This window comes from Carcharhinus amblyrhynchos, chromosome 26 (genome assembly GCF_965287045.1).
Source record: "Carcharhinus amblyrhynchos chromosome 26, sCarAmb.v2.hapA, whole genome shotgun sequence".
In the NCBI taxonomy this organism is placed as follows: Eukaryota; Metazoa; Chordata; class Chondrichthyes; order Carcharhiniformes; family Carcharhinidae; genus Carcharhinus; species Carcharhinus amblyrhynchos.
In genome coordinates this window covers 11,674,205-11,697,907 of record NC_137349.1, presented here as the reverse complement: position 1 = coordinate 11,697,907, position 23,703 = coordinate 11,674,205, and the positions used below count along the sequence as shown (strand labels likewise).

At 42.2% G+C, this 23,703-nt stretch overlaps 1 protein-coding gene across 1 annotated transcript in view; it reads right to left on the bottom strand.

Annotated features, from left to right (window-relative positions):
* Positions 1-23,010, bottom strand: part of LOC145358860 (solute carrier family 71 member 1-like) — a 70,220-nt gene extending 47,210 nt beyond the window's left edge. Inside the window, exon 1 of the mRNA XM_080213204.1 lies at positions 22,815-23,010. Coding sequence (XP_080069330.1) covers positions 22,815-22,895 — 81 coding nt within the window. The 5' untranslated portion in view covers positions 22,896-23,010. The remainder of the gene's footprint in view (positions 1-22,814) is intronic.
* Positions 23,011-23,703: the final 693 nt, after the last annotated feature.

The following is a 23,703-nucleotide window of genomic DNA, read 5'->3' as shown; positions in this document are numbered from 1 at the left end:
CTCACTTTGTGCTCACTCAGCATTTCATCACTCAGTGAATAACTTATGAATGCATTGCAGACAATTTCGGAAATTGTCAGTGCCAGCAGCACGACATAAGAGAAAGTACATCTACACTGTACATCAACGCAATGACAATAGCCTTCAATGTCGAGTGTGTTTGCGCAGCACATTTCCCAGATGCAGTCAGTGTTGTCTTGTTAGCTTGCGTTGTGCCTCCTTCACATTCTCACTCACTTATCTCCACATCACATTTGTGCGAACAGCTCTCAGACTCAGCACATTCCACCAACATCCCATAACTGAAGTTATTTATATTTTACTTTTACAGAAAAAGAGTCCTTTTTAAAAAAAATACAATTTGGCACCAGGCTAATACTGCTGAACATAACTGCAAGGATTTTTTTTTGTTCATTTGTGGGACATGGGTGTTGCTGGTTGCCCAGCATTTATTGTCCATCCCAAGTTGCCCTTGAACTGAATGGCCTGCTAGGCCATTTCAGAGGGCAGTTATGTGTCAACCACACTGCAGTGGCTCTGGAGTCACATGTGGGCCACACCAGTTAAGGATGGCAGGTTTCCTTCCCGAAAGGACATTCATAGACCAGATGTCTGGACTAAATATATCCCTATCCGTGACGGACTAAATACATCAATCTGTAATTGCTCTAGTTTAAAACAGAAATGAAATGTACAATTCAATCGATTCAGCCGGAAAGAAAAGTGGTGTGCTGTGGATTGTTCGTCTCATTGAAGTGTGTCATGCTGCTGAAAAGGTTGGGCTAAGTGAGAGAGAGCAAGTTTGGAAAGCAATAAGGGATATTCTTTAAAAGGACAGCAAATAATACAAATAACCATTTATCCATTAATCAAGAAAAACGGTTTCAATGGCAAGTTTACTAATCAATTTAAATTGAAAAATTACAAGAATAATGGAAAACTACCTTAATCTAGTTCATAGCGGAGAAGGAGTAGGACATACAGCCCCTCAAATTTGCTCCACGTTATTCAATAGGACGTGGCTGATATTCCTCTACAACCTCACACTCCAGCCCTTGTCCCTTCCTTTACCTTCTTACCAAAAATCCATTAATCTCTGTTTTGCATATACTAAAATGAATGAACATTGCCAACTCTCAGTGGAAAATTTAAAGAATTCACAATCTTGAGTAAAAAGAACCCTCACATCTCATTCTAATTGGCCAGTGCCATATCCTGCAATTGTGACCTTTTAATTTTAACTCAAAGCAGAGGAATTCAAGTTTACTATTTCCCATATCAGCATTCCAGATTGAGCTTGCAAATTGTGTGTCAAGTTAACAGCAATTTTGGGCAGTTAGCCAAACCCATTAGGAACTGGGTTGAAACTTTGCAAGCAAATCCTCATGAAACCCCTACATGAGACTTTCATCATTCTTGATTGGAACTTGTGAACAAGCTGTGCTTGAGCCAGTTCTCCTCATATTTTACCTCTGTAATGTAATGCTAGAAATTGGCAAGGCAAAAAAAGTAATTCACCAACATTTCAAAACATATGTACACATGATAAACGACAGCTAGCATCTAACACAAAAATGTCTTTACAAAATAAAAAGCCAAAGCAGGAATCCACATTTGCATAATAATGGTTCTCACATGCACCAGTAAAGGTACACTGGGCTGAACACAATTGTTTTGAAGGCAGAATCTTCCATTCAGAGGTCGGACAAAGCCAGCTCATTTCTGTTTAAACAGAGATTGGACATTTGCTCTTTAGACAGAAAAAAGTAACAAAAAAGGTTCAAAGAGAATTCAACTGAAGCTTTTTAATATCAGTTCATTTAGAATCACAGAATCTCTACAGTGCACATTGAGCCTGCACTGACGACAATCCCACCCACAGGCCCTATCCCTGTAATTCCATAAACGTACCTTGTTAATCCCCTGAAACGAAGGGGCAATTTATCATAGCCAATCAACCTAACCTACACATCTTTGGACGGCAGAAGGAAACTGGAGCACCCAGAGAAAATCCATGCAGACACAGGGAGAATCTCTGTGGGGAGTTTGCACAGTCACCCGAGGCCAGAATTGAACCCAGGTCCTTGGTGCTGTGAGGCAGCAGCGCTAACTACTGTGCCACCATACTGCCCACATTTACTTCCGGTACTTTTTAGTTTTGTCAGTTCCAATAAGGAACAGCACAGACAAATAGATTCAATGACATCTGCGGGGGAAAAAATAAATTAAGCAGCATCCATTATTATTCAGTTTAGTTGCAAAATTGAATAATTTGATGCAATGACATAACCAAAAAACTGAAAAAAACACAAGATTATTTTTTATTTGTTCATGGTGTTGCTAGCCATTTATTGTCCATCCCAAATGCCTTTGAACTGTGTGGCTTGCCAGGCCATTTTAGGGGGCATTTAAGAGTCAACTACAATTGCTGTGGATCTGGAGTCACATGTAGGCCAGACAAGGTAAGATGGCAAATTGCCTTTCCTGAAGGACATTAGAGAATCAGATGGGTTTTTACAACAATAGATGGTAGCGGTACTTTATATTCCAGATTCATTTAAAGCTGTCCCCACAGCACTGGCTTCAGTCACAGAATTAGTCATCACTGCCACATACCACTGCTTTAATTCCAGATTTTTACTGAAATCAAATTTTTCCATCTAACAAGGTGGGATTCATACTCGTGTTCCCAGAGCATTACGCTGGATCTCTGGATTACTAGTCCAGTGACAGTACTACTCTGTTCTTTACTCAGAGGGTAGCAAGGGCACGGAATGCTCTGCTGCAGCAGTTGTGGACTCGCCAACTTTAAGGGCGTTCAAATGGTCAGCGGACAGGCATATGGATAACATTGGAATAGTTTAGGTTAGAGGGTCATTAGATTGGTTCCACTGGTCGGTGCAACCGAGGGCTGAAGGTTCTGTACTGCGCTGTAATGTTCTATCAGCGCTTGCCCCAATTTCACAACAGTGAGACTTCCAATACCGTGCCACAAGGGAACAATACAGTTATACATGTTCTAATCTCAACCTCAATGCCAATTAGCTCTGCAGGCACAGGGAGGTACACAGGAACAGGAATGCCCATTCAGAGCCTGTTCTGCCAGTCAGATAATGACTCACTGATGCCTCAACTCATTCGGTTTTGTAACACTTTTTAAAATTCTTTCATAGAATATGAGCATTGTCCCCTTGAATTTCTTGCACTCCAATCAGTGTAGGTACATCCACATTGCTACTAGGAACCCACTAACAAGGCAGGAACAGGGATACAACTCCAAGCTTGGGTGGCGCATGGCATGAAGAATTGCAGGTGATGGTGTTTCCATGCATCTAATGCCCTTAACCTTCTAGGGATCGCAGATTTGAAAGATGCTGTCAGAGAATGCTTGACAAATTGCTGCAGTTAATCTTGCATACTACTACTACTGTGCTTCGGTGGTGGGAGAAATAAACATTGAAGGTGGTGGATGGGTGTCAATCAAGCAGGCTGCTCTGTCCTGGATAGTGTTGGGTTTTCAGTGTTGTTAGAATTCACTCATTCAGTCAAGTGGAGAGTTTTCCATCACATTCCTGACTTGCGCTTGGGGAGTCAAGAGTTAATACTTGCTGCAAAATTGCCAGCCTCTAATCTGCTCTTGTAGCCGGAGTCAGATAGCAAGATGAAGCAGAACAAGACAGTTGTCCTGTTGATAATACAAGTGAGAACCAGGCTGAATCTGGAAAGCTCAGAGGGGAAATGACTAGGAAATGAGAGGCAAAGAGAGAGCATGAGAAGAGACTGGTAGTTAACACAAAAGGGAATCCAAAAATCTTCTACAGGCAAACAAGTCGTAAAATGTTTGTAAAAGGAGGGGTAGAATCAACTGACACCAAAAAGGCAAGCTATGCATGGAGACAGAAGGGTTGGTTGAGGTACTAAAAGGAACACACACTTGTAAAATAGCTATAGCTTATTAGTTAGGAAATCCACAAAACTTGCAAAATTCCTTGGCACATCATGATCTTGGTTCCCTTGGACAAAATATTTCAATACTATACAAAAGGGACCATGTCCCAGTCAACTGTTGCAAAGACTACGCACAATCACACCTCCAAAAATACTAAATCAGTTCAAAAAAGTTCATTTGAAACAGTTTAAAGGAAAATCTGTCCACCACCTTCAAGCTAAAACTTCTATCCAGCTACAGATTACAGATCTTGAGTTACTTCTGAAAGGTAGTTTCATACGAAAGCTCACGTCTCTGCAGACAATGTGCTAACTGAATCTAGAATTAGGTAGAAACATTCAGCTTGCACTGTATCAAAACACTCCTGTACACTGTGTAATACTGGGGCACATACACACAGAGGATGGGTTCAATCACTGGTTTATGCAGAGCTAGCTGACAGCTTACTGCAACTAGCCTCAGTCCCAACCGTTCATTTAGCCCTCCAGATCTGAAGGGAGAGGAAGGGATTAAAAACAACTAGCACTCCTGTTCCTGTAGGAGGAACAACTTTACATACTGTTTGCTGCAACCAGAATAATATTCATTCTACTAGAGTCTGAAGTATTTGCAGACAGTAAACAGATGACTGTACTTAGTCACCAATTATGTAATAGCCATGGGCAGAGGGGAAACAGGTTAACCCCTGGATAATTTCTGGCATCAATTTCATCATCAACATTTATAAGTCACAATTCCATTTCAATTACAAAATATACGTTTTGCAATTTCTAGAAATAGTCAATGTTAGTATTGCTATTTGAGCTATTCACCATACAAAAAAGTGCATTTGTAAGTACACTTTTCAGGGCTGCTGAATATTTCAAAGTCTTTTGCAGCCAAAGATAAGCAGATCATTGCTTCTTTGTGGTGCTGATTGAGGGATAAGTATTACGGATAACTCCCCTACTCTTCTTCGAAAAAGATGGAATCTCTCACACCTACAAGACGACTAGTAGAGCTTTCATTTAACTGAAAGACAGAGCTGCACTTTTTCAGTACTGCATTAAATGTCAAGCTAGATTTTTGTGCTCAAGGCCTGAAGTGGGACTTTGAACCCAGAATCTTGGGATTCGGAGATGACAGTAGTATGAACTGAGCCACAGCTGATACCTAAGTAAGTAATACCTAACAGTACAAACTAGAAGGTCCCAAGTTCAATCCCAACAGGGTCTATACTGATATCTCGTTCAGGTATTGCAGCCACTGTCCATTACATACCCCATGCGTTCAGGGCAGAAGTAGAAAATATGCAAAGGTGCCGAGAACAAAATGAACATTCTATTTTTTGAAACTTTTGGTAGCACCTCCATACTAATGCATAAAATCAGTGCAGTGTACAAAACTCAAGAAATTCTACTTGAACATCAACAAGCAAAAGAGAAGATAGTGAATCTACTATCATTCAAATTCATGAAAAGATCAAATTTTGAAAGCCAACACCTCTAACAAATTAACTCTTTCATTTTGTATTCATATTTTTCCATAGAGGTGCTTCAGCAGTATATAAAGTACAGCTCACATGAACGGCCCAAAATACCAAGGGAGATTTTTGGAACTTGGACATACCATACCAAAAACTTGCAGCTCACCCTAATTTCCCACTGAGTTCTTTATCTGAAGCAGCAAGACCACAGGGGAGGGGGCAGTGGGGGGTTCAAAGAGAGAAAAGACATCACAGGCCACTCTTGCACATCCAATCATCCATCACAAACTGTCAACCAGGTCTTTGACCCTCATGCAGGTTCAGATATGGCACAAAAATTCAAACAGCCAAGGAAACTGGTTAAGTAGAGAATGTCAAAGAACAAAGAAAATTACAGGACAGGAACAGCCCTTTGGCCCTCCAAGCCTGCACTGACTATGCTGCCCGATTGAACTAAAACCCCCTACCCCTCCGGGGACCGTATCCCTCTATTCCCATCCTATTCGTGCATTTGTCAAGACGCCGCTTAAAAGTTACTACCGTATTCACTTCCACTACCTCCCCCAGCAACAAGTTCCAGACACCCACCACCCTCTGCGTAAAAACTCTGCCTCGTACATCTCCTTTAAACTTTGCCTCTTATACCTTAAACCTGTGCCCCCTAATAATTGATGCTTTCACCCTGGGAAAAAGCTTCTGACTATCCACTCTTCTCTCAATCTTATAGATTTCTAAGGTCACCCCACAACTTCTGTCAATCCAGTGAGAACAAACCAAGTTTCTCCAATCTCTCCTCATAGCTAATGCCCTCCATACCAGGCAACATCCTGGTAAATCTTTTCTGTACCCTCTCCAAAGGCTCTACATCCTTCTGGTAGTACGGCGACCAGAATTGAACACTATATTCCAAGTGTGGCCTAAGTTTCTATAAAGCTGCAACAGGATTTGTCAATTTTTAAACTCCATGGCCCAGCCAATGAACACAACAAGCATGCCCTGTATGTCTTCTTGACTACCTTCTCCACCTGCATTGCCACTTTCAGGGACTTGTGTACCTGTGCACCCAGATTCCTCTGCCTATCAATATTCTTAAGGGTTCTGCCATGTCATGTATTAGCTTAAGTCAGCTCTATCACCTTTGGGTCCAAAGTTTATGGATTTAACGAACATCTTTTAGGCTAGAGTGCCTAACCTAGAAAGAAAGCTACACTGTCCAAGATGTCTTGCATAGTTTAGGAAGTTCCAGAGTTTGAAGCCCAGGCAGCTGAAGACACAGTCACAAAGTTGGCAAGATTAAATGCAGAGATAAGCAAGAGGCCAGAGCAAGTCTGTACACTTCAAAAGTGATTGATTGCATGACTATTATAATGATGAAATGATTAAGCCAAAGGGCAAGATAAATCAAGAGCAATGATTAAGTAATTCCATGTGTGGATTTTAAAACTCTATTGATGGTGGAAATGGGGGAGACCAAGGGAGTCAGAGTTTAACTTACTGAATGAGTCACATTTGAAGATGGCACAGTTACTAAACATGAAATAACCATTAAGATGCTGATTCCAAGGTGTGGAGAACCACTGTATGAATCTAAAAAGGAAAATTATACAAGCTCACAGCAAATTATTGACATATTTATGAAATTCTGCAGCAGCTTGTGTATTACAAGCTTAAAAAAGCCATAAGACAGCACTTCTGTTATGCGTTGCCCTATGCTATCCATGGTTATAAGATAGCAATGTACTGGGAAGTTGTGGCCCATGGGTTTACATTCTGGGTTTTTTTTGTATATATTTATCAATAAATATATTTCCAGATTTTAAAATACTCCCAAATTTCTTATCTCTTTAAATTTCTAAAACTGGTTGTCTCTGGAACTCAATTTTTTATAATTATCTTAGAAGTACCTAACGCAAGAAAATCACTAATAATAAACACAACTTACTATTTACTTGAAATTATGTCTTTCAGATGAGATTTTAAATTGAGATCCCTGTCTAGATATAAACAGTATGTCTACTTATAGATGTAATAGAATACTTATATCTATTCTATTTAAATATAAATAGAAGATCCCACAGGCACCATTTTGAACAGCAGGGGCGTTCTCAGGGATATCCTGGTCAATAATCATCCCTCAATCAATCTCACTAGACAAAGGATTATGCGGTTATGTTCATTATTGTTTTCGAGCTCTTGCCATTTAAAAATTAGTTGCTTTGCTTTTTGCATTGCATCAGACTACAATTCAAAAGGACAATTTGCTCTAAATTTCTTTGGGATGTTCATGTCGTAAAAGGCATTATATAACTGCAAGTCTTTCTGCCTACGATTTTTATGAAAAAATTACACAAGTTCCTGCTGTTTTAAGCATGTCCTCTTCAAAAACACAATTCTGCTCTTTTACCCCTCTCAGTTTTCCTCTGCATTTAATTTTCTCTCTCAATCCTCTGTACTACACAGCTTCTGCAGTCTAGAAGAGATAAGTCACCTTTATTAATTCCAGCTTGAACTCACCAGATTGGAGTGCAAGGGCATCCAAGCATGCCTCCCTTCTGGCCTCTGTATGCACACACCAGCATGACCAAGAGGAGAAGGGCAGTGGAGCGAAGGATATAGAGCCTATGCTGTCACCTTCCAGTTTCTTGCATCTTCAGAAGTGGATCAATTTATATTCTCCCTCAATTTAAAACACCAAAAAATAAATTACCTGTTTGACAGCTCAGTAAGTAACTGAAACACGAGCTTTAGAAAAGTCCCAACTTGAATCTCTGTCCTAAGCTTAATTGGCTGTCATTCACGGGGCTGTAGGGATGTTCAATTAGCTTTGGGACAGGAAGGGTATAAATTTGTCACTGTTCAGAATTCTAAATCATTATGCAATGATCTCTAGACAAAGTCTGTACATACAATTGGGTTTTGGTGTTGAGTAAGAGGAGCATTGGCCTGGTTCAGTTTTGATTATTCAGATTTGAATAGGTTGCCATCACTCACTGTATGCACTCAAATATGAATAATGACCACTTCCAGAAAGTAACCAGCAACCACAGAACAGTAACTCAGTCAACAATTTCAGAAAGGGTAGGGAGCAGAAAATTAATGATTGAAAATTGTACTTCCCATCCACTTCACTTTCCCACTGCAATACAATAAAAAGCCACTTCAGATTTGCTTGGAGGCTGTCCAAAAAAGAAGGCACTTCATCCACATGATACTTCAGTGGAGGAATATTGCAGGAATAAGGATATGGTGACATAAGTACGAGCAGGTTACAAAGGAAAGTACTGCAGATTCTGGAAACTGGGAAAAGGAACAACAAAGAAAATACTCAACAGGTCATGCAAGATCTATGAAGAGGAAAACAAAGTTAATTTTTCAAGTCAATGACCTTTCATCATCCATTGCACTCAAGCTTCTAGTATTTGGGTTAGCATTGTTCACTACAAACATCACAGCATGCCAACAACAGAGCCAACATTTGCACTGCCAGTACTAAAGCAGTCCAAGAATTTAATAAAAACCGCTATACAGTATTCACAGCTGATTATCAAAAAGAGTAAATATCCAAGAGCAACCCAAGATGAATAGTCTAACCTACAAGTTCAAAAGACAGTTACAAACCATTCCAACATTTGCTTTTGTGATTTACCATCTTGCACATGAGCCTGGATTACACTTCCAGGTAGCTACATTTTATTCCATTCAATATGAAGGAAGTGTCAACATCATACATAATTTCTCTGCAAAACCAGCACTTGCGGCTAGCTCACTCAATCAGAAAATCCCTACAGTGTAGAATGAGGCCATTTCGGCCCATTGCGTATACACCAATAACAATCCCACCCAGGCCCTATTCCTGTAACCCCATGTATTTATCCTGCTAACACCACACTCCCACTGACACTAATGGTCAATTTAACATGGTCAAACTGGGTGGCACAGTGTTTAGCACTGCTGCCTCACAGCACCAGGGACCCAGGTTAGATTCCCAGTTTGGGTCACTGTCTGTGTGGAGTTTGCACATTCTCCTCATGCCTGCGTGGGTGTCTCTTTGGGTGGCCAAAGGGGTGCGGGTTAGGTGGATTGGCCAGGCTAAATTGCCCCTTAGCGTCAGAGGACCCGTTAGGATAAATGTTTGACGTTGTGAGGATAGGGCCTTGGGTAGGATTGTGGTTGGTGTAGACTCGATTGGGCCGAATGGCCTGCTTCTGCACTATAGGGATTCTATATAAAAAAAAATCCACGTTACCCACACACCTTTGGAGCGTGGGAGGAAACCAGAGTACCTGGAGGAAACCCACGCAGAGAGAATGTGCAAACTCCACACAGTGACCCAAGGCCGGAATCGAACGTGGGTCCCTGGCGCTGTGAGGGAGCTGTGCTAACCACTGTGCCGCCTACATATCTGCTGTTATCTAGTTGGAAGACATCAGTTTTCCTGTTTCAAAAATTAAAATAGAAATGAATGTCCCTCACTGTCAATAAAGCATTCCCAAATGATCCAAATATTTGGGAGTTTGCCCAAGATTGTAAATTGTTCACAAGGATGCACAAGGTTATCATAGAAACATAGAACATTACAGCACAGTACAGGCCCTTCAGCCCTCAATTTGTGCCGAGCTATGTCCAATCCCAAGATCAAGCTATCCCACTCCCTATACTCGAGCTTCATTCTCTCAAATGTACTCTGGCCTCAAGACACCCAGTCAAATATAATGCAATCTCTATCCAAAATTCAAATAATGTAAAGGAATTAAGAACTTGTACTTAACACATAGAATAAGAGTGGTTTGGCCACTTTCAATTCAAGCATGATGTGGCAGTATGGACATTGGCGCAAATCCATGGATTTAAGAAGTAGTCGACTTCTTGTTGAGAACAAAGAAACAGTCAATCAAAGTGTCGGCCTCAGGTGAATCGAGCTTTAGGTGATAAGGGATAGTTACAACAGGGAACATATGCATTGACTTTATTTTATACTTTCATTATACATTCTTGTATCCACATTTATAATGGGAAATGGTTAAATAAACTTATCATGCTCTGATGATGCCCTCTCACTGGTAGTAATGCTATCACATATCCGGGAGAGACAGGAGAGTATAATTCTATGACAACTTTACACTGACGGTTTTCATTATAAATGTAGATATATAAATGTAGAATGATGAAATAAGATTTTTAATATATGAAGATCCTCAAGGAGAATGAGGCTAGAAGTACAGCAATCTAAATAACTGTTCATGTAATGCTTGTACTGAATAAATTATGCCTTTGGAATGTCACTGTATCAAGTTATTCTCTACTTTAACTTTTGACCATTTTCTGTTAGTTTCTTTTGTGTTCCATTCACAACTCTCCCAATGTTGAGGGGTATTTTGAACACTCCTAACCTCTCAAGACAGACTTTTGCCTTCTTGGTTTTAAAAGGCAAGGTTGGAGGGACGACAGGGAATTAAGAAGCTCAGAGTGTGAAGCACAGCCTTCAGTCACAAACAAACAACGAAAAGCAGGAAAAGACCACCTACTCTATTGAATCTGTCCTCAGTCATGATTTCAGGAATACCCTCCTACACATCAGTAGCTGCCTTCTGGGAGATTTTTTTTAACAAAAAGTAAAACTCTGAGACCAGTTAGGAAGAAAAATCTGTGAATTTCCTCAGAGGCCTTGAAGCAATTAAAACTAGTCCAGAAGGCCACATTGACCACATTTAAATTAGCTGGCATTTCATCCACCTTTTACAAGGCCCTTTTCTATTCTTTGCCAGCCCACCCTCCTCACACCCACTCAACTCCATCCAGTTCAGGAAGGCAAAACCACATCTTTCATGACCTTTACTGCATTCTAACAGGAGCTTGAGCATATCAACAGCTTACAGACTTCAGCTAGCTCAATAGTTAGAATAACTCAACTAAACTGGAAAATTACTTAACACAGTCTGCAATTTAAGTCAACAAAACGGCTACATTCTCTGTTCGAAGTTGAGTTGGGCCACAAATCAGATCAATGCTTCATAAATAAGACCACAATTTGAAATCTGCTGCATGCAGCTAAAATTTAAAATGAACCAACGATATTGGAAATCAGCTTATGTTGGCATATGAGAAAACCCCTCCCTTAGCCCTGGGCTAAACAATTAAATATTTGTAAAGTTACAACATAACAAACATGTGTTCATTCCATCCCATCATTAAGTGTAGGTGGACTCTTTCCTCTTAGTTGCTACCAACATGGGTGAAGGGACATGGAGCTGAAAACAATGCAAGAGAAGCAAGGGAAAATAACTTGGCCACTCTTGAGTAATAAATGGCTCAGGAATTGAGAGAGTTGAGTTAGGATACATCTTTGGACAGAATATGAGTGTCTTTATCTGAGGAAAGATGTCCTTGCTATCGAGAGAATGCAGCAAAGGTTTACCAGGCTGATTCCTGAGATGACAGGTCTCTCATATGAGAAGAGACTTTAGTCAGTTAGGATTGTATTCATGGAGTTTAGAAGAGTGTGAGGAGATCTCAGAAACTTACAAAATTCTAACAGGGTTAGACAGGATAGATTCAGAAAAAATGTTCCCAATGATAGGGAAGTCCAGAACTGGGGTCATAGTTTGAGGATAAGAGCTAAACCTTTCAGAACTGAGGTGAGGAGAAATTTCTTCACCCGGAAGGTGGTGAATGTGTGGAATTCATTCCCACAGAATGTAGCTGAGGCCAAAATGTTGTCTGATTTCAAGAGGAAATTAGATATAGCTCTTGGGATGGGGGGGTGATGGAAATCGGGATATCGAATTCAATGATCAGCCATGATCAAATTGAATGGCGGAGCAGGCCCAAAGGGCCTAATGGCCTACTCCTGCTACTAGTTTCTACGTTCAGTGCACTTCAGAACTTCCTTTTCTTGTTCATGGTAAGCTTCAAACATGTGACACTTTCTACTTTACTTCATTATTACCCCCCTTACCTCCATTTCAGGCTTTTTAAATACAACCATGGCATCTTGGATTCGCTATATTTCAACTGAGAGCAGTGTCTTTCATTTGCAAGCTTTGTTGGTGCCTAGCAGCACCATAGCACTTCACCCCAGGTCACACAATGAAAAACATGATTGTAGAAGGAAGGAAAGAATCTGGAAATTGACTCATTTGTGTGACACTTCATGAAATCTCCTAGGAAGAGAATACAAGTTATTATTGATGTTTAAAGAAGAACAAGCTTAGATTTCTCCAATGTCATTCATGACCTGCAGGTCTCGCAAAGCAACTCTCGGCTAATTCGTTTTCTCTGAAATGCCATCATTGTTGTTTTAGTTGCCAAATAAGAAAGGTTCCACAACACAAGATGAAAACTTTATTTTGGGGTGGGGGGCACACATTAACTCATGGAAGGCTCCCACTTCAAAGACATCCTGAAGGCAAGAAGTTAATGCCTGGGAGACTGTTGCTCCAAAGACACCAACTAGGAGGAACCTCCTGTCTGAAGGGGCACAATTCTTCAAAGACGCCGACAGCACGAGGAAGCCCGGAAAGGGGTCTGAGAAAGTAATCACAGTGATCTGAAGTCCAAGGACCAAACCCAGCTCCAGGAAATAATTGCCAAGTGCGCAGTCGAAGATGTAGCTCTAGGGTCAGTCTCATCAGCCAAATAAGTACCCACAGAACCCATGACCAGCAACACAGTTTCTTAGGTGGACAATCTTATTCGAGAGCGAGTGACTGTTGAAGAAGAATGCTGATCAAGACACAAAAACCCCATGTTCTTCAAATGGTATCATGGAATCATTAACATCCGCACAAACAAAAACTGGTTTTAGTTTAATGCTTCATCAAAAGAATATTACCTCTGAGAATGCAGGATTCCCTGAGCACTTGTAGTGTCTGCCTGCATTAGGAAAACACAGTAAGAAGTCTCACAACACCAGGTTAAAGTCCAACAGGTTTATTTGGTATCAAAAGCCACTAGCTTTCCTTCAAGTCTTAAAGGTACAGGCTTTAAGGATCGGGATCTTGGGTTCATCTATCTGTAACCTCACAGACTTGCAAAATCTCACTAACTGTCCTGTCTGGAGACAATACACATCTCTTTAACCTGCACTTAATGCTCTCTCCACTCACACTGTCTGAACCTTTAAGACTCGATTACCTGTAAAGACTCGCATTCCTATTATTTTGTAAATTGAGTTTGTGTCTTTATATGCCCTGTTTGTGAATAGAACTCCCACTCACCTGACGAAGGGGCAGCATTCTGAAAGCTAGTGGTTTTTGCTACCAAATAAACCTGTTGGGCTTTAACCTAGTGTTGTGAGACTTCTTACTGTGTTTACCCCAGTCCAACGCCAGCATCTCCACATCATGCATTCGGAAAGACAACTGCATAATTCACAACTTGAGTATTAATCCTGGAATCCAGGAACTTTACATTCAATATCTTTTATTAATTATGCATGTGTAACACATTTGTGGGGTAAATTATTAAATTGATTGGCATTGGCAGAGTTTGGCTAAAATGGAGCTCTTTATTATGCTGTGGTACACTAATAAAGACACTTTCCTAGTGATTTTGATAGAAGTTGTGATTTAAGAAGCTTCAGTGGTGACGTTGACAAATTTGCAGAGAAATTCTTGGCTCTTTAGTTTGCTACAAATGCTTGCCATGCGTAAATCAAATGGAGCATGCCTAGTTTCATGTTTCAATATATCCCCTCTTTCTACTAGGTTGAAAGCTTCGGCCTCAGTGACCAGGGAGATAAGAACTCTGATGCTGGTTCTCCAATGGGAAAGCAAAGTTGAAGCAGTGCAAATATTATTTGAAAACGTCTTGTTTTAAGAACCAAGTTCAAGGCTGCTCAACATACGGGCAACACAGAGTTGGAGCAAAAACAAAAAGCAACACTGCACAGGAGGGCACGCGTTCATCCCCAGCACATTTAGTTCTTGATCTAAGCTTAGCCACTTCAGCAAATGCCAGGTGGAGTCACAAACATTTCATGCAGCATGAGAAAACAGGTTGGGCTCTTTGCAAATATTAGCACCTGATGTGAAGATTTAAGAATTGGCAGAATCCCATCCAGCTTTCTACATGCAATTCCAGTCACCCAATCCTGGGAAAGATATCATCACCTTCCAAAAAGCAGGGAAGCGAACAATTCCAGGACTCAGAACTGAAATGGGTTTTCTCTTACAGAAAAAAAACTTCGATGTGAGCTAAGACTTTCAGGATCAGGAAAGACATTGATAAAACAGAGCAAGTCAAATTGTTTCCTGTGAAGGAGAAAGATTTGTTTTTCAAAAAGGCCTTCTGATTCCCAGAACTGTGCGCGCTTTTACAGAGTCATTATAATAATATGGTAAATAGGAGCAGTAGGCCATGAAGCCACTGAAGCCTGCTCCACCATTTAATATGATCATGGGTGATTTGATTGTGCCTTAACTCCACTTTCCTAGTGCATCCACTGCCCTCCCCACTAATATTTTGTGCCTCCTAGCACCAGAGTTAATCACTGGCAGAATTCAAGGACCAAGCCTCTAAGGGACTGTTGTGCGTGGGTATGTTCTGATCATCAATGGGGAAATTCCTCATGGTGCTTTGGGTGACCATGGAAACTGTTTGTCCAATTCCCAAAACCCACAACGCACATTAACTTGTGTTTTTATAGCACCTTTAACATAGCAGAAATCCCAAGGCTCATCAAAGGACCACCAAACGAAATTTGGCACAGTCACGAGAAGATATTAGGATGGGTGACAAGGTAAAGGAGCTTTTTAAGGAATATCTCAAAGGAGCAGAGCTAGATAGATTCTTGGTTAACAAGAGAGTGAAAGATTATAAGGGGCAGACAGGAAGTTGAAGTTACAATCAGATCAGCTGTGATCTTGTTGAATGGCAGAGCAGGCTCAAGGGTGAGTGCCCTACTCTTGCTCCTAACTCTTCTGTTTGCAGATGGAGAGATTTATGGAGGAAATTCCACAGTTTAGAGCCCAGAAAGCTGAGAGTATAGTCACCATCAATGGTGGGACCATGAAATTCAGGGACAACCGAGAGGCCAGAACTGAAGAACTGTTGAGATTTTGAAAACACACTGGGGATGATTTCAGACTCGGAGGGCAGAGGCCACACAGGAATTCAAAAACCAGAAGAATCTTACAGACTTTGCTTAACTAAGGGGCAATATTGTTCAGCAAGCAGAAGATGAAAGGGATAGGGGCAGTAGGATTGTGATAAGCTCAGGCTTATGGACTTGAGGTTAAGTCCATAAATTTTATGGACTTTAATATTAGAGATTAAAAAATGTCACAGATGAAGGTTTCAGCAGACGAGCAAGGGAGAAGGCTGCTGGTTAGAGGTGAGTAGATGGTCTAGGCAATGAGGCAGTATATGGATGGGAGCTCAGTTTAGAGTAAAATAGGTTGCAAATAGTCTGCTTCAACCCAATGCTGTGGCAAGAGAATAAAGTTAGAGCCGATGGCTGGGAACTGAGTTTGTGACAGATCTGAAGACAATGATCTGGGTCTTCCCAATATTTAACTGGAGGAAATTTTAGTTCACCTGGGTCTGATTGTCAGACAAATCAGTGATGGGCTGCAGAGAGATGGTGGTGAATTCAAAATGTGTGCCATCAATGCAAATGGGGAAACTGATGCTTTTGAATGATGTTCAAGGTTTTGCATTATACTGTCTAATAGTAATAGGGCAGCACAGCGGTTAGCACTGCTGCCTCACAGCGCCAGGGACCCGGGTGCGATTTCCGGCTTGGGTCACCGTCTATGCAGAGTTTGCACACTCTCCCCGTGTCTGGTTTCCTCCGGGTGCTCCAGTTTCCTCCCACAGTCCTAAAGACGTGCTGGTTCGTTGCATTGGCCATGCTAAATTCTCCCTCACTGTGCCTGAACAGTCGCCGGAGTGTGGTGACTAGGGGATTTCCACAGTGATTGCATTGCAGTGTTACTGTAAGCCTACTTGTGACATTAATAAAACTGGGACTTTAAAAAATACTTGAATGGTGCATAACCAGGCTGTTTCATAAATTTATTAAAAGGAGAGCTGTGCTTCACAGCTTTCTGCAAAATTTAGGCCCAAATAACTTCAACAAAATCCTCCAAATCCCACAATCTCCATCAACTACAAGGATGAGGGCATTGGAACACTATGGGGACATAGTCATCATTCTGGTTTGTGTGTACCCCACCATTCCTTCATCGTAGCGCAGTTAAAATTCTGGATATTCTTCGACAGATGACAACGCAGAATTGTTGCGCAAAAACTGATAGACAAGTTTCGCACACATGAGGACAGCCTCAACCAGGGTCTTGGGTTCATGTCACACTATTTGTAATCACCACTACTTGCCTGGGCTCACAAAATCTAACTGTCCTGGCTGGAGACAATACACATCTCCTTAACCTGTGCTTATCCCTCTCTCCATGCACATTGTCTGTACCTTTAACACTTGATTACCTGTAAAGACTTGCATTCCAACCATAATCTTGTAAATTGAGTTTGTGTCTCGGTGTTGAGACTTACTATTCTTTGACTGACAGACCATAGAATCCCTACAGTGCAGGAGGCGGCCATTTGGTCCCTTCCTACATAACAGCACTGTGGGTTTGTCTAAACCACATGGACTGGAATAGCTCACACCACGATATTCTCAAGGGACAAGAAGTAACACTAATGCAAACATCACTGGACTGAATATATGTTTTAAGTAAAACAAATAGATTTCAACTGAGCCTGAGGTCTGGAGTAAATGACAGAGTACAGTACTAGCAATAATGAGGCAATTTTACCCAACAACCATAGCAAGATGAAGCAAAGCAGCACACACCATGCTGTGCAGCAACAGGTTCTGACAAGTTGCTCTGGTTAGTTTCCTCAATCAGTGGCATTTCCTGCACCCCACATCCCTCTCCAGCCCCAACCAAAATAAACAGATTTATCTTCCTCCACCTGATCCAAACACAACAAACATTTGAATTTTGACAATTCAAGGAGGGAGCCTTATCAATGTGAGCCTTCACAAATATGTTAATGTACTTGAACTTTTTCAGCATTTACTTTATTGTGCACCTTTGTTTAAGTGTGATGAGGGGATTGTTGGAGTTTTTCAACTGGATAGGCTATGGAACTGATACAACAAAACTGCACAACACCACAATGACCTAATCATAGAATCCCTACAGCACAAAAGGAGGCCTTTCGACCCATCAAATTTATACCGACCACATCTCACCCAGGCCCTATTCCTGCAACTGCGCACATTTACCCTGCCAATCACCATGACTCTAAGGGGCAATTTAGCATGGTCAATCAACCTAACCTGCACATCTTTGGACTGTGGGAGGAAACCCATGCAGACACAGGGATAATATACAAACTCCCCAAAGACAGTGACTCAAGGCGGGAATCGAACCCAGGGCCCTAGTGCTGTGAGGCAGCAGTGCCAGCCACTGTGCCAAGAATGTATGCTGAGGCTAATTGAATCCCTTTTCTCTGACATCACTGAATTGCCTAAACCACAATATTCAAAACAACCTCAGACAGACAAAGGCCACAGGCCTTCATCAGAATTCTCCAATTGTTTGATCTTTAAAGGAGTCTGGGAGGGAAGTGAAAATAATTTGCAACCATGTACAAGGTGGTCAGACTGAAGACCTGACTGACTCAATAAGGATCCTGCTTGCTTGGGTTCCTTGCTGTAACAGCCAACACAAATGTAGCCCTACAAGTCTGCTGCCAATCCACACAGTTATGATGTGGATGAAGGAGTGCTCTGAAAAGCTCACCATACTGAATAAACCTGCTGGACTTTAACCTGTGTTGAGACTTCTTACTCTATCCACACTGCGACTATAACACTACTAAAAAGCCTCCACAGTTTGGAATCATAGTACAAAACAGGATCCAATAGCAAATCCAAAATACATATTCTACTGGCTAGGTGTTTCCTTCCAAGTTCATTAATTATGGAGGAAAATATAGAATAATTTACATGGAATTTTTTAATCATGAGACTGTTGGAACAAGAACATAAGAAATAGGAGGAGTAGGCCATCTAGCCCTTCGAGCCTGCCCCGCCATTCAATAAGATCATGGCTGATCTGTCGTGGCTCAGTTCCACATTCCCGCCCTCTCCCCATAACCTTCAATCCCCTCCCTTATCAAAAACCCATCAACCCGCGTCTTAAAAATATTTAGCGAGGTAGCCTCCACCACTTCAACGGGCAGAGAATTCCAGAGATTCGCCACCCTTTGAGTGAAGAAGTTCTTCCTCAACTCCGTTCTAAACCGCCGCCAGGCAAGAAGAAAATATATTACAGCATTTTTTTCTTTCACCAAATTATAAAAGGTGCGATTACAAATACATTGTCACATCTGGATGTTGCTAGCATTTTGAAATTGGCAATGTGAGTACTCTACTGTCATTGGTTACTTGAAATACATACTCTAGATCAGAAACATTATACATTTTTGCACAGCACAGAAACAGGTCATTTGACCCAGCTGGTCTATGCTCATGCAAGTACACCAGATGAGCCCCCCTCAACTGATAAGCATATTCTTCTATTTTTCTTTCGTTAAACAATGCAACACGAGATGGCAATTCTACAAACAATCTTGAGGGTTACCACTGACTACAAACTGAACTAGACAAATCATATAAATACTATGGCTGCAAGGGCAGGTCAGAGGCTAGGAATCCTGTGGTGAGTAACTCACCTAACTACCCAAAGCCTGACCACCAACTATAAGGCACAAGTCAGGAGTGTGATGGAATTCTCCCCATCTACCTGAATGAGTGCAGCTCCAAAGACACTCAAGAAGCTTGACATCATCCAGCTATGACTGTAACACTACATTCTGCACTCTCTCCCTTCCTTTCCTTCTCTATGAACGGTATACTTTGTCTGTCCAGTATGCAAGAAACAATACTTTTCACTGTATGTTAATACATGTGACAATAATCAAAACAAAAGGATAAAGCTACATTTGATTGGCAGGCATGCAAACCACAAGCATTCACTCTCTTCACCACCAACAAACAGCTGCAGTGGTGCACACCATCTACACAATGCACTACAGGAACTCACCAGGGCTCCTGTGACTGTACCTTCCAAATCCATGACTGTTACTGTCTAGGACAAGGGCAACAGACACATGGGAACATCACTTCCTGAAAGTTCCTCTCCAGCCACTCACCATCCTGACTCGCAACTACATTGTCGTTCCTTCACTGAGTCTTAATCCTGGAATTCCCTTCCTAACAGCACTGTGGGTGCACCTACATCATATGTTTCGCAGCAGGTTCAAGCAGTCAGCTCACCAACACCTTCTCAATGGCAATTAGGGATAGGCAATAAATGCTGACTTAGCTAGCGAAATCCACAAGTCTTGAAGGATTTTTTTAAAATCCTCACACGAAAACTCTTTACAAACTGGCTCCCGGGAGTCATCACTGGTCTAGTTTTCCTGCCCTCAGATAACACATCCAAGGCTTCTAAATTAACTTAGAATCATCGAATAATACAGCACAGGAGGGGACCATTGGTTCAGTGTACCTGTGCTGACTCTGATAGATCAACCTAATTCATCTCATTCTCCTGCTTTCCCTGAAGGCCTGTAGACTTTTTCCATTCAAATATTTATCGATCTTTCTTTTCTAAGTTACTAGTGAATCTACTTCTATCAGACTTTCATGCAGTACATTCCAGATTACACAACTCACTGTGTAACATTCATCTCACATAAGATATTAAACGGAGCTTCTGTCTGTCCTCTCGACTAGGTGCACATTATTGTATGGCCCTGTTTGAATGGTAGAGGGAATTCTCAGTGCCCTGGGCAAAGTCTAATCATGCAATCAGCATCATTAAAACATTGTTTGGTCATTGCCGCCTGTAGGAGCTTGCTATGTGCAAATTGATATAAAAGCATATCATTCTTTTTAGATCACAAAATTCCAAACAACACAGATCAAATATTCCTAAGTGCAACTCCCTAATGCATCGAACGGAGTTCTCCACAGAGTCAAAGAGATTATCTTGAGCAACTATGTGCAACCATACTCCCTGTAACAATGGTCCAGAGACACGGAATATGCAACCCAAGTTAACAAACCGAAATCTCAAAAATCTCTTACAAAAGATAGAGTGGAGAACTGAAGGAGATATGTAGCCATAGACAAAACTACAGTAAGACTTTGAGAGTTCTTAAAAGATAGTGGTACACATGATCAAGCTGTCATGGCCACTTTAAAATGTTTGCAATGCTCTGATATGTGAATATAATTGCACTTTCCTGTACTATTTGAAATATTTTATTTTTGGTTCAGATATTTTATGTATAAAATATATTTCTGCAAACAAAAAGTCAAAACAGCTTGGCCCAATAATTAACAGTACACCACTGGGAATCACGTATGGCAATTATCTACTTGAATGACAAACAATACTACTCAGTTCTCTGAGCAATCAGTGCAGACTACACCCACATCCAAGTCCACTGCTGTAGTTCCTTATGTTCGTTCTCCAGCAAACTAAATTGCCCAATGTACCCCTTCATCCAAATTCACTTGCAGTTACCGACTCAATCTCAGTTTCTTTGCTCACTCTGGCCTGGCATTCCACATGTTGCTTTGTCTGCTACTTCAGCCTCCCTTCATCTTTTCCCTCAATCTCCAAAAACTAATTTTTTTTTAATGCCATCTTTACCCCACTGCCCCCCCCCACCCCCTCCAGGCCTTTGCACATAACCTTATCCTTACTTTTTCCACACTTATTATTCTGCCCCAGCTCTCTGTTCACGATTCTCTTTCATTATTGTTACTCATTTCCATTACTTTGTCTTCACTTGTTTAATTCCACCACCTACCCAACCCCCTCAGCACTTATAGCCACAACTCTACGAACTTTATTCATAATGACAGCACCCAGTACCAACACCACTCCAGCTCCTCCATATAACAGCCCCCCCCACTGGACTAATATATTGCACCCTCTCTACTTGGTCATAAAATGTATCCCATGTCCCTCAATACCAACCAAAATAACCCATCCAGTCTACTGCCCCAAGCAAATGCCAAACCTCCCATTTAAGACTTTTATACCCCACCCCTTATCAATTCCAAAATATCTCACACCCTCTAATGAGGTACGAAAATATCCCACCTTCTCCACAAGCAATTAAAATATAGCCCACGATTTCACCAACCCCAAAGTAAGTTAGTACAGCCACCAAGCATAGTTTAATATCCTACAAGCTCACTCATCCAACCCAACTTCGCCCTCCCCAATATTGTCCCTCATCTCATTGAGGCCAACGAAAATCCATCATTTTTTTTGAACTGCACTTCCCAACACCCACAAACATACTCCACCCTCCAATCTAGCCCTTACATACCCCAACCTGTCCTTTTCAGCAGCACAGTGGTTAGCACTGCTACCTCGCAGCACCACAGACCCAGTTTCAATTCCCAGCTTGGGTCACTGTCTGTGTGAAACCAAAGAAAATACTGGAAAATCTCAGCAGGTCTGGCAGCATCTATAAGGAGAGAAAAGAGCTGATGTTTTGACCCCTTGTCAAAGTCAAAAGGCATAGAAAGTGTCTGTGTGGAACTTGCACATTCTCCCCGTGTCTGCGTGGGTTTCCTCCAGGTACTCCAGTTTCCTCGCACAGTCCAAAGATGTGCGGGGTTAGGTGGACTGGCCATACTAAATTGCCCCTCAGTGTCCGGAGGACTAGCTAGGGTAAATGCATGGGGTAATGGAGATAGGGCCTGGGTGGAATTGTGGTCAGTGCAGACTCAATGGGCCAAATGGCCTTCTTCTGCACTAGAGGGATTACAAACTTATTTCATCCATCGCTTCTTAAAATATCCCACCCCCAATCAATTCTCCACCCAAATATTCACTCAATCCACTGCAGCACTGAAGGTTGACATATGTCCCAATTCAGACTGTCACATCACCCACTCCTGCTGTAGAGCCCATAAACACATCCACCATCCACTCTAGCAGCAACACATCCCACCTCCTCTATTACACTGAAAATATACACTCTCACCCCCTTCACAATCCCCCAAAATACCCTCTCTCAGAGGCAGCACAAACATACCCTACATACACCCCAATTCCATGCAGCCGAATGCCCCCTTCAACCCTCCAAAGGCCCCCTTCACCCCTCCAAAGGCCCCTCCCCCCACCCCCTTCCCAATACCCTTCCCCCCACCCCCAATGCGTCCCCGCACCCCACCCCACTCCCAATGCCCCCCCGCACCCCACCCCACTCTACTCCCAATGCCCCCCACACCCCACCCCACTCCCAATACCCCCTCCCCGCTCAATGCTGCCCTCAACCCCCCCAGCCTCCTCTCTCGGGCCTCCCCAGCTGTGGCCGGCCCCTCCTCAGCCTCACCGTGCCTCCATCCTTGATGATGATTTTCTTGGCCAACAGGACGCTGCGGTTCAGCCGCTTCTTTTTCTTCCCCTGGGTCATTTTTCGCTCACGCGGCCCGAGCCGGCCCGACCCGCTTCATCGCCATAGAAACGGCCGGAGCGGACAGGCACCAAACACCCCGGCCGCCATTTTCCAAAGACAGCCGCCACCACCTCTGCCGCAACCGAACCTGCCGAGCCGTCCAATCGCCAGCCACGCGACCGCAACCGAACCTGCTGACACGCCGCCCCTGACCACGCCCACTACCTTCGACAACTCCGCCTTCCTTCACACCTATTGGCCCGTCCCGATCACGCAATGCCAGGGCTGGGCGGAGTTGCTCTGTTTCTAATTGGTCCGAATGGCTGTCAATCATCTAGAATTCGCCAATCATATTTCGACAGGAAACTGTCTGCAACGACGGGCGTACACATCGGACAATGACGTCACATAACCACCATCTTGGTAAAGGAAAGGTTTTCCAGAGGAACTTGCAGAAGCCTGGACACTGGGCCTTCTACTCTGTTTCGATTTGATTTATTATTCTACTGTCTATTGGGATACAGTGAACAGTATTGCTTAAAAGCAAGTTACTGCAGATGCTGGAATCTGAAAACCAAAAGAGAGTTGATAATGACATGGTTTTGACAAAGGATCATCTGGGCTTCACTTTGACTGACTGAAACGTCAGCTCTTTTCGCTCCTTACAGATGCTGCCTGACCTGCTGAGATTTTCCCGCATTTTCTCTTTTGGGAACTGTATTGTTTCTTGCATTCTATACAGACAAAGTATACCATACATAGAGAAGGAAAGGAGAGGGTGCAGAATGTAGTGCTTCTGACACCCCTTACATCCACCTGAGAGAAC